General features: G+C 35.8%; 1 protein-coding gene across 2 annotated transcripts in view; it reads right to left on the minus strand.

The window, feature by feature from the left end:
- The window catches only part of LOC307125341 (metal transporter CNNM4), a 48,692-nt gene that overhangs the window by 21,451 nt on the left and 14,275 nt on the right, over nt 1-12,966 (minus strand). For both annotated transcript variants that reach the window (XM_079815158.1, XM_079815157.1), the window contains exons 2-4: nt 7,153-7,296; nt 6,652-6,786; nt 4,281-4,450 (exon numbers count right to left, since the gene is read on the minus strand). In XM_079815158.1, the coding sequence (XP_079671284.1) occupies nt 4,281-4,450; nt 6,652-6,786; nt 7,153-7,296 (449 nt within the window). The remainder of the gene's footprint in view (nt 1-4,280; nt 4,451-6,651; nt 6,787-7,152; nt 7,297-12,966) is intronic.

Genomic DNA, 12,966 nt, shown 5'->3' on the forward strand with positions numbered 1-12,966 from the left:
TTCAGATTAACCTGACATTTAAAGCGATAGTTCACCTAAAAGTAGCCATTGACTTCCATCAAATGTTTTTTCTTACTATGGAAGTCATTCTGGTCCATTAACTGTCTGGTTACCAACATACTTTAAAACATCATCTTTAGTGTTCAACAGAAGAAATAAATTCATCCAGGTTTGGAACCCCTTGAGGGTGAGTAAATGATTTTCATTTTTGGGTGAATTATCCCATTAAGTTTAACTGGCAAATGTACATGCACACTTTAATTCCTCACAAGTCCTCTTAGCACATACGCACAGGAGTGCAACAGAAGACGTGCGGTGGATCTTTAGCACAAAGCTTGACACCTCAGAGAAAGCAGCATTAACATTTGATGAAGGTCACTCAGCCCGCTCTCAGCTTGAGGCCTGGCTGGAGGCCATCTTCAACTAGTGCCAGGAAAGAAAGGTCTCCATGTTGGGAATTCTACTTGCAAGCACCCTCAATGTATTAAATAATCATCATAACAATACAGCACATCCTGCTTCCAACAAACACATCATTGAGCAGCTTTAAATAATAAATAACAAAAAGCCACACAAACAGATGCCCGACATATTTAACAGCCTCAGACTGCTGCTAGTGTGCACTTCATAATCTATTAATGAATCGCCTTCCCGCTGTGAATAATCTACACCGGTGCACTAACTTCAGACATTTTAACCTGAGAGCTTGGACTTGACAAGTTAATTCCATGACAGTTCAAGAAACAAAGTTCACACAAATGTCACAAAACTTTAAAGTGCCCCAATTATGCTTTGTCAGATTTGACCTTTCATGTAGTGTGTAATATAGCTGTTTGTGAATGAAAAAGTTCTGCAAAGTTTCAAAGATTAAAGTGTCTCTCAAAAGAAAGAACCAATCCTGAACTGCCTGAAAAGACACGTCAGTTATTCCAGTCTTACTTCCTGCTCTAACCTACGTAGGTTTGTAACAAAGTGTCATAATGCCAGCCTATGGTCTTCATTGGCTCGCTCTCAAACACTGTAGTTGTAGCCAAGTGGCAACTTCCCCCAGTTTTTCTTGAAGCCAATACGGAAGTGACTTAAACAGCAATTCATCGACTGGCCGCTAGAGACAGGCTCCAAAAGGGATGTTAAAATGCCCAACTTTACAGCAGAAAAAAAAACCATGTTTAAAGCCTGGTACAAAATGTGGTTTTGGTCTGTACGGTTAATTTTGCCCTTCATGACAACTGTGAGGGGGGTGAATTTTTTTATTACTCATTCGTTTACATTATATAAAGCCTTAAAGTTCTGCATAATTAAGGGCGTGGCCACTTTGAGTGACAGGTGGATAGCCGTTTGTCTGCTGTCTGTTAGTCATCGCGTCACCTCAGCTCCAGCCACGTCCCGCCTCTTTGCCCATTTTCAGTTAACCCGAGAGTGAATGGCAAGATGGCAATGGCCGACTTTATGCTTCAAAACTGCTCTTCAGAATCCTATGGGTGACGTCACGGACACTACGTCCATATTTTTTTATAGTCTATGGTTGTAGCTGAGGCCTGGAAGAGTTTGGTTTGTATTGTTGACATGTCGAGAAGATGCCGTTTTCTGAACTGTGAAAGCAAATCCAATTTTGCACTTCCAAAGTATGAGGACTCGTGCTTGAAATGATACGGTAAAACCAACACCATCGTTACTGTTCGTATCACTGTGTATCAAATGCTGAGGAAGCCTCTGGAACTGCATTCAGGTAATGGCAGTTTCTTTTCCGACATGCGCTGGGCCATCTGACCAGTCAGAGAAGAGTAGGCTCTCAGAAATTAGAGGTTTTAGAGAGACTGAGTCATTTATCAAACTGTTTCAGACACTGAGAAATGAGTTGATGCTGCAATGTATAATATGAGAAAATAAAAGTGTTTTGTTGTTGATCTTGGATGCATATAAAGCTATTATAGGGGACATCCAAAAGAAAATTAGGAACCTTTAAAAAAGCATGATGATATATATTTGTGAAATGTGGTTTCCCCCACTCATTTGGAGGATTATCATAGTTTAGAACGTTCATTATAGAAGAAAATGTGTGGGGTCTGAAATTCACTAAATCACTGAAAGGTTGAAGTGTGCATGTGATGTTTAACCATCATGAGCTGAATGGTATAATGATTGTTTAGAGGCCAATAATAACAACAACAAATCCAAGAAAGAGAATGAATGAAGGAATACGTGATGGATGATTGTTCCACTGTGGGAAAAGTACAACTCTACACTTAGGAAATCAGCTGGATTTTGCATATGAAATGAGCTTCATCCAGGTGATAATTTAACACTGTGTAAAATCACCAAGCTAGTGGATGGGAAAACATAGTTTAACCTGCTTTATTGCCAATAGCCTCCATCAAAGGCTTTTAGTTATTGCTACTTTACTGCAGTTACAGCAACAGTTACAAGGTATTTTGGCCCATTTCTTTATACAAAACAGTTGCAGCATATTTTTGGGATGCCTTTCTTGAGGTTTTTTTTTAGCTCATGCCAGACCATGTCAAGAGGACTAAAGTCAAAACAAGATACTTTTTCTTTCTTTCGATTCAAAATATACAGAAAAATCCTCTTTTTTACTGTAGCTTCTCTATTTTTCTTGACTCTTCAGCTTTCATCTCTTATCTTGAAGGGAAATTAAATTGGGACACGATTGCCAACAACTTTTTTCTCATCTAAACTATTTTTCAAAAGTTTGGGGTCAGGAAGGTTTTGTTTAAAGGAATCAATACTTTTATTCAGCAAGGAAGCATTCAACTGATCAAAAGTGCCAGTAAATGAATTAATAATGTTACAAAATATTTATATTCTACATACATGCTGCTCTTTAGAACTTTTAATTCATCAAAGAATCCTGGTTTTTGTTTTAACCAAAATATTAAGCAGCACAACTGTTTTCAACATTGATAATAATAAAATGTTAGCTAAGCAAATCAGCATATAGAATGATTTCTGGAGGATCATGTGACACTGAAGAGTAATGATGCGAAAAATTCAGCTGTCATCACAGGAATAAATTACATTTTAACATATATAAAAAAAAAATATTGTAATATTTCATAATATTTACTGTATTTTTGATCAAATAAATATAGCTTTGGTGAGCATAAAAGATCATTTTTATCGTACCGACCCCAAACTTTTGATCGCTAATGTCAAAACTTCTACATCTAAAACTTAGAGGGCTTTCCTGTAGCTCAAACAGTAGAGCATGGCACTAGCAACGTCATGGATTCGATTCCCAGGGAAAGCAAGAACTGACAAAATGTAAAATGTGTACCTTGAATGCAATGTAAGTCGCTTTGGATAAAAGCGTCTGCCAAATGCATAAATGTAAAATGTAATGTAAATGTAAAACCAAAACCTTCTTCTGTGGTCCTCTGAAATCATTTCTGATCAGGCCATAGCACACAAAATAGATTAGACATTAAGGCCCCATTTACAGCAGGTATTCGGATGCGTTTTGGTTAATTGGATCACAAGACGACGAGGCAGACACATACCCGTTTACACCTGGTATTTTAATCTCTTTAGTCTCTTTTGTCCTGATTTCTCAGAGGAGAGGGTCTATGGGCGGGTAAGTGTATGGGCTTTTTCAGATCTTTCGATCTAACAGACAAACTAAGCTCATGCAATTTATATATTGAACGTGACCGGAGATGACGGAAAAACATACAGAGAGCATCGGCTTCTGTTTCTGCTCTGACAGCGGTGAGTACGTGTTAGAAATCAGGAATGGTGAGAGAACATTGTGCTTGGTACGTTTTGTCTTCAAACCAAACTTCGGTCTCCAGTCGACAAAGTTGAAGAACGCTTCGCATGTTTACATTAGGTCAGTATGTGGAGAGTAAGTGGTCTATTGTGGCCGTTCGACCACATGATCAACTACATTACGAATGAGTTTTTGACTGCCTCTGGAAGAGGTTGAAAGTGGATAAGCTCAAAACGTTTTAGTCCCTGTTTACACCTGTATTTAGCGTTGTTCACTTGTGATCCCGATCGACTAAAACTCATCTTAAAACCATGCGCCTTAGATGTTCCCAAACATCACCATATTGCTGTATATAGTTCTGTAAGCCAGCAGTTTTGTTGAGTCAATTCTTAAATTTTAGCATGTGGCAACAGAAGGCAATGCCAACCACACTCTCATGCCACAAGCCAAATCCTGCTTTCTTAAACCGCTTAAAACAGCTCGTCTGCCTAATTGGCTGCAAGCCGTGACCCTGATAAGAATCAGGTCATTAAGCGTCAGTTTGTGTCGTTACCTGTAGTATGAGGATGAAGTAGTCTACGGGTTTTCCACGCAGGTAAAGGTAGTGATGCGGCGATTTCTTTTCGTTCTCGTTGAACTTGATCTCCTGGATCACATCAGGGTGTTTAAGGATACGCAGAAGGATTTTCTCTGAGATCAGAGCTGGACTGAACAAATTAACCTCTGCGGAGACACAGACGGCAAAGACAGAAACAGACAGACAAGAGATGTAAAAATTAAAGACCATTTTGCTTAATATAAGAAAACTGTAACACTTTACAATGAGATTAAACATGTTAGTTTGATGTAATTTACAGGTAGTTAACTACATTAGGACACATTAACTAATAATGAAAAATACTTCTACAACATTTATTCATCTTAATGTTAATTTTAACATTTACTAATACATCAAGGCAAAAATCAAAAGTTGCATCTGTTAATAAATCATGGACCTAACATGAACAAACAATGAACAGTTGTATTTTGTTTACACTAACATTAACAAAAAAATTAATGAATACTGTAATAACCTGATTAATGCAGAGTATTAGTTAAAGCATTAACTAACAGGACCTTAATGTAAAGTAAAGGGTTACCTAGTTTGTTCAATTTGTTAAATAAGTTTATGTAAATCCATGCAGGCATTCAAGGCTATTTTCATGGCAAAAAAATGGGAAAAACAAAGGCCCGGTTTCAAAGATAGGGCTTAGCCTAAACCAGGATTAGGCCTTAATTAGGGAATTTAAGTAGCTTTTATAAACATGCCTTAGAAAAAAAATCATTACTGGTGAGCATCTTGAGACAAAACAATGGCACTGACATATAAGATACACAATATTGGCAAAAGTTTTTGGACGCCTGCCTTTACAAGCACATGAACTTTAATGACATCCCATTCTTAATACGTAGGGTTTATTTTGGAGTTGGCCCACCCTTTGCAGCTAAACAGCTTCAATTCTTCTGGGAAGGCTTTCCACAAGGTTTAGGAGTGTGTTTATGGGAATTTTTGACCATTCTTCTAGGAGCGCATTTGTGAGGTCAGGCACTGATGTTGACGGCCTGGCTCTCAGTCTCCGCTCTAAATCATCCCACAGGTGTTCTATCGGGTTGAGGTCAGGACTCTGGGCAGGCCAGTCAAGTTCCTCCACACCAAACTCACTCATCCACACTGTAAAAAAAAAATCAGATCTCCAATTGAAAATTTTCTAGTGACCGATCACATCTAAATTTTTTAGTTGGCCAAATTTAATTTCTTGAATTTTAATTGAATTAAATTGCATCAATTCACAGAAATTTAATTTGGCCAACTGAAAAATTTAGATGTGATCGGTCACTAGAAAATGTTTAATTGGAGACCTGAATTTTTTTTTACAGTGCATGTCTTGGCTTTGTGCACTGGTGCGCAGTCATGTTGGAACAGGAAGAGGCCATCCCCAAACTGTTCCCACAAAGTTGGGAGCATGAAATTGTCCAAATTGTCTTGGTATGCTGAAGCATTAAGAGTTCCTTTCACTGAAAATAAGGGGTCAAGCCCAACCACTGAAAAACAACCCCCACACCATAATCTCCCCTCCACCAAACTTTACACTTGGCACAATGCAGTCAGACAAGCACCGTTCTCCTGGACTTATTGCACAGGTGGCAACCTATCACAGTAACAAGCTTGAATTCACTGAGCTCCTGAGAGCGACCCGTTCTTTAATAAAGTCTGCAGTCTGCATGCCTAGGTGCTTGATTTTATACACGTGTCCATGGAAGTGATTGGAACACCTGAATTCAATGATTTGGAGGGGTGTCCCAATACTTTTGGCAATACTATGTATGTCAGTACAAGTTGCTTCCAGTTAACAGCTCAAACATGCATTTTAGTCATAATTAAGCCTTGTCTGTGAAACTGGGGGACAAAAACTTATTTAAAAAAAACATGAGGTTTAATGTCAAATTTTAATCTAGGTTAAGATTAATTTCTACAGTGTGTACATAATTATTATGCAAGTCAATGTGCTTGACACAAAAAAATTAATATGATCAGATTCAGAATATTTTAAAAATTCCAAACTACAACTACCTTACAACTTTTATTTTATTTTATATAATCAAATAATTGTTAATTGTTATAATAATTGTTAACGAGGGCAGGAAGTGAAAAACGCCTTGTATCCAGATGTGCATTATTATTAAGCAGGTTCTCTTTTACAGGTAAAATGGGCCAAAAAAAAACACTCACACTGAAAAGTCAAACATTATTAAATGCCCACGAGAAGGATGCAATACTATAGAAATTGCAAAATGAAGGCGTGGCTCATTGGTCAAAAAAATGCTGTGCCAGTAGACACGCACGGTTACAGTCAGTCTGGTGAGTGTTGTGATGGATTGTTTACCTGTTGCAAGGAAGCGGTGAGCAGCCAACATCAGCTGAGGAGAGATCTTGACTTTAGACTCACTCTCATGTTTGAAGGCAGAGAAGTCTCGCTTGTTCTTATTGTGTGCCACTTTCTTTCTATTGCGGTTATCAGCTGCAAAGAAATGCATAAAAGACTGAGATGAAAAATTGAGGTGAGCAGAACACCAAGGATCAGATGATTAAATTCTTTCAACAACAACAACAACAACAAAACAACACATTGGTACCATGAAAAATCTAAAATCATGAACATGATGATATGTGCTTTTCTCAAAAAATGCTGAGTGCTTGTCTCTGTCATTTCGTAAGCATATGTGAAATGGTTTACGTTGCAGCACAGCAAGAGGAAGTAAAAAAATCAGTGTGTTGGAACATTTTGAGATGTACAATTGCTGTGTGAATTTATTTAAAGAAAACAGCTGTAATGCTGTCTGTATAACCAGACTAAAAACATATTCACTAGACACCGTCCACTCACTGTAGAGGTCAGACTCGTCCAGGATTTCTGATTTGATGATCTCCTCGATGACATCTTCCAGAGTGACCAATCCCAACACCTCATAGAACGGATCTCCCTCGCCCTCATTATTAACTTTCTGAACAATCGCCAAGTGTGATTTACCTGCAAAAGATAACGATTCATCAGATCAATTTAGAAAACTTCCAATCAATCAAAAAATACAACCATTTAACCAAAAATTATAATACACATTTATAAAAGAGTATTTGTTACTCTTTCAATGAACAGCTGTTAATAAATAATGCAAATAACAATATTAATAATAACAATATATTAAAAAACACTCTTTTAAAGAGCTTTAGTATTAAAAGCAGGACATATATTCATAAAAAAGAATCAAGCAATAATGGTTTGATAGACAGACCTTTGCATAAAGATAATATTGTATTAAACTTTTATAAGAATTGTGAATTTTATAATTTAATATACTTAATAGTTATATTAGATCACCATTATTTATTCTGTTCTGCATATAATGCATTTTTAACATTTAAAGTTATACAATTATTGTGAAAAGACATGAATTAACAAACAGCACAATAGTAACAATAGCATGTTTGTAAATTAAACAGTAACCTGGATTTATGAACACTGTAAAAAAGTGGATTACTGTTAATTCATGAAGCTTTATTTTAACATTAACTAAAGCTAATGCAATGAAACTTATTGGAAAATGGTGATGGCATCAAAAAGTTGAGATATATACACTTATAATATACTTAGAAGTAAACCATTTCAATGTTGATTTACTCAGTCAAAAATGTGATGACATTTCAGTTCTATGAGAAGATAAAGCTAAACAATAAAAATAAAGATTTTACATTCAATTATCCAACTCGCTTACTAAAGCTTAATTCTTTAAGTTTGCTTTTTTAATACATTATTAAATGCAGAATCAGAGATTGAAGTAAGCTACTCGTATTAAAAGTTCAAAGATAATGTATTAGCTATGACAGAGCAATTGAGTAACTAACAGTAACAGTCCCCTACTCTTATAAAATGTACTATGGTACAGTGACGGTACTGAATGATTGGCATTTACAATCATATAACAAGGTATTTACATGGAATCCCCACAGTAAATGCCAAAGAAACCATGGCATGTTTACGCTTTTGCTCAATTTAGTGATGGTAAAGACAAACCACAGTACTGTAGTGCATACTATACCTTGTTTCTTTATAAATAGTGTTAAGGGAGACAAAAAGAGTTAAGGGTTCACATAGTTTAAAAGACGTCTGTTGTGGCCATTCAGCACACAAAGAGCCAGGAAATCCTAAAGTGTTTGCTCATCAAAACAAAAATCCAGGAGTAATATGTAGACATAACACCCTGTTGCATTGACATAAGGAGCCAAAGCAGTGAATTGCAAAACATAATTTAGCATCATAGATTACAAAATATTTTGTAACTTGTCTCGTCCAAAACCACAAAAACACTTCCTATCTTCTACCACAGGAGTTTTGACTGCAAATGTTTAGACCACCGAATAATCACAGGAGCAAGAAGATTTCACAGCAATGTGGTATGACATGAAAAATCATTATATTTACGCAATATTTACAGGTACAACAATACCATTCAAAAGTTTGGGATCACTACTAAATTCAGCAAGAATGCTTGAAATTGATCAAAAATGACACAAAAAAAAGACATTTATAATGTTTTTAAAAATTCTAATTCCATAAACAGTGTTCTTTTAAATGTTGTTTAGATCAACAACAAAAAAAAGTAACTTTCCATACTTCAGTAAAGGAACACTCCACTTTTTTAATTTTTTTAGGCTAATTTTTCAACTCCCCTAGAGTTAAACAGTTGAGTTTTACTGTTTTCTGATTAGACCGTTAGCCAAAAGACTTTCGATGTATGGTTATTACGCAGGAATGAGGGTATAGTTCCTAGTCATATCGGCCTAGAAAAATAGCAACTTTTCATTTTCCATCGGTCTTAGTACACGATGTAAATAAAGAAGAGTCAAGTTTTAAATAGAAAAATTTAGAAAGTCTTTGGTCATTTTTGAGCGAGATGCTAACGGTCTAATCAGATTCAATGATCTATGCTAAGCTATGCTAAAAGTGCTACCGCCAGACCCAGAAATCAGCTGAATGGATTCGAAAACGGTAAAACTAAACGGTTTAACTCTATAGGCGAGTTAGAAAATGAGCCTATTTTCAAAAATAGTGGCGTATTCCTTTAAGCGGCACAACCATTTTCTTATAGTAATTATCCTAATAATAAAAAGAAAGGTTTCTTGAGCATCCAATCATAATATTATAAACATTTCTTCAGGATCACAAGACTTGAAGACTTGAATAATTCCGGCTGAAAATTCAGCTTCACCATTACAGAAAAAATACAACATTAAAATAGAAAATGGATAGTATATTTTCTTCAAAGAATCCTCAAAAAAAACAAAAATAAAATATATATACACACATACATATACATATATAATATATATATATATATATATATATATATATATATATATATATATATAAAAAGCAGCACAACTGAAATATATTCAAATAAAACAAGTTATATTTTATTCTTATAACATTTCACAGTTTGCTGTTTTACTGTATTTTTGATCAAATAAATGCAGTCTCTGTCTTGAGCATCTTGAGCATAAGAGACTTCTTCCAAAAACTGTGTATAGTGTGTACATACACAATGTTATTTTAAATTGTAATAATATATTTCACAAAATTACACTATTTTGAACAGTCCAACATAAGAACATAAGAATCTTATTTCCCCCAAAAAATACAAAAATCATACTGATCTCAAACTTCTGAACTCGTGTACTTCCAAGAATAATATGGTAAAAGTCCAAAACACAATGGCAGTACTATGGTATATCCAAAAGCATGGTAGTAGAATGGTACTTCAGGGCTCCAGAGTGCGACCAAATGGTCGCATTTTGCGACTAAAATTTGAGTGTGTGCGACTATATTTTACATCCAGTCGCACATGTGCGACCAGTAAATTTGCCTGCTGTCGGTACTGGAGAAATTAAGAAAATACACTTACTAATTATAATTGATAGACGTTATGTCTGGCAAATTCTATCTTTGCCAGCCGTTTCTATATGAGAGAATATTAAACCATTTGTCCGTGATGCATTTTTGCCATTCGCAATCCAGAAGAGAGAGAAAGCGAGCGAGCTCTCACGTGGAGCTACAGCAAACACAACACCATAGTCAGCTTTAAAGGGTGAGTGATGATGGCCAAGAACTAAACAAAAGTTTAGTCTCCTTAAACTTTAGGGATGTGCTGTGATATTAATCTAATTTTATTTTCGATTTTGGCTTCCAAGAATTATAAAAAGATGGAATGAGGTAAAACTATTCCTATAGCCGTGTCCAGTCGAGCGCGACATCCTTCCCTTCACAGCCTTGCGCTGTCATTTCTCCTTAAACCTAAACTAAACGTCAGATTCAGTGATTGTTGTAAACTGCAGTCTCTACTGTTGCTAAACTGCGGGATGTGTTTGATAATAAAGAGCTATTAAATGCACAATAATCCGCGCAAGAGACGCTGTTTCCAGCTTCAAGGCGGCTTATGTGTGTGTGCTTCGAAATGGACCGACTTGCACTTAATATTTTAGGCTTCGTGTGCGCGTCTAAACCATCAAATAAACAACAAATAGCCGGTGTCAAAATGACCGGATTGGACAGTAGTTACTTTAACAGTTTATATCTTAAATGGGCGTAAATAGTTTGGAGAAATAGGAGAATATGATATTATTAGTTCTACATTGATCGGTCTTAAAGGGGCAGCGTCTAATAAACCTGCTGACCATTGAGCCATTAATTCGAATCGAACAAAAGGCAAATAGAAAATATTCACATCTCTTGAATTAATAACTTTAGCTTTTATAAGCATTAATCTATCAATTTATACAGTGAAAACTATGCAGTGTTATTTTACATTTCATTACTTTATTAGATTTCTTTGCAGGTTTGTTCTTTACTGTAATATTAATGTTAGCAGACCTTCCGAATGCCTGAACACTGGTCCATTTACACATAGATGTTTTATATTTTGTTCAAACTTTGCGGTTTCTTTTGCTATGGATATTTTACTTTTCAGATTATAAAGCCATGTTAATTATGTTCTTAATTATGTTTTTTTTTTAATAAAAAATAAATAAATAAAGTATAATAAAAAGAACTGGTAAGAATACTGTTAAAGTACCGGATCGATAAGCAGTATGGGTAAGAAAGAGTAGTAATACCATTAAAACCTTAACGATACAGATCCCTATTAGTAATACAGTGGAAATTAGTAGATTTGGTTAGCATGTTGATTTACGGTGTGCGCCCCTAAAATTTCTGGTTGTGCCCCTAAAATTTTCAGTTGGGGGCCACTGTGCTCCTAGTGAAAAAAGTTAGTCTGGAGCCCTGTACTTGTTTTAGTGTTTACAACGTATTTCAAAGTCAATCAAAGACAGCATGGTATTACCATGGTGCAAATAAAATAAAAACATCTAATCCATGGTAAATAAATACCAAATAATACCATGGTACTTTTCAGTTAGCGGACAGGGAATGAAGAGTTACAGCTTCCTTGCTTGTCTTACAAATCTCTCTGTTTGTAATGTGACAGGATGTAGCTAATAAAGCCTGTGCAGCGCATGCAGACTAAACAGCCTGAACGCGAGTGATGTAGAAGATTCTGGAACCCTGATTCTAGAGCAAGTGTCTGTGCTTGAGATGAGTGTAAAGTCAGGAACACAGTTTTTGGAACAAAGATCTCCAGCAGCAGACGTCTCAGTGGGTCTGCATTATGCTGCAGAGGAACAAATGAGCCAAAAAAAACAATCACGATGACACAAGAGAAACTCTTCAAGTCCTGTACCAGTGGAAAATTCTGAAAAACTTAAGGCTGTTGTCGGTAACTTTTTTTGTGTTCAAGATTTACAAAAAATTATATATTGAGAATGTACAACATGAATCCATTTTCCAAACTGTGTTTTTGTCTTGAATCATTATGGTACACTTATAATAAGTGTTTATATTGGGACTATTTCAGACCGGTCTGGTAGGAACCGTTGCGGAGGAGCACAGTCCCTGCGTGACTCACCAGAGACATAAACAGAGAGAAGTAGCTCCGGCCGCAATGTTCTTCCGCAAAGACGCATGCAGTTCTGTTTATTAACCGCTAGAGCGCAAAAAGTTACAGACTGCAGCGTTAACATGACTTTATGTAAACACCATCTACTGCCAAAACAGCAATACCACACAAAACAATCAGAAAAATACAATATTTTCATGACTGCTCAGAAGATCAAATGTTTATTTCGCATTGTAACTGATATTAAAGCGAAAAGGAGATGTTCAGATCACATGCGCTTCCACTTCTCTTGAACTGAGACGCTACAGAGATCGGTCATGCCACATTAAACCGCAAAAACTGTATATATTTCTTGAATTTCGTAGTAGACAGTTTTTGAAATCTGAGTCATGTTTCATATCAAAAGTAACAAAGCACAAAGATTATTGTGATTTATTGAATGGGAGTTGTGCTACAATGTTCCATTCATTCATCAATTGAAATCAGGATAGACTAATTGATTATTGAGATTTAAGAAATTTAAAAATGAGAATCGATTAAAATCGAGAAATCAATATTTTTTACCCAGCCCTAATAAATGCGGTCTATGAACAACCGTTGAGGCCAGAATCTAAATGCAAATAGCAATGTTTAACATTTGTAAACCATAATAAAGACAAGGTTTAACGTGGCTTAACATACTAAAACAACTTATT

This window comes from Gobio gobio, assembly GCF_949357685.1.
Source record: "Gobio gobio genome assembly, chromosome: 4".
Lineage (NCBI taxonomy): Eukaryota > Metazoa > Chordata > Actinopteri > Cypriniformes > Gobionidae > Gobio > Gobio gobio.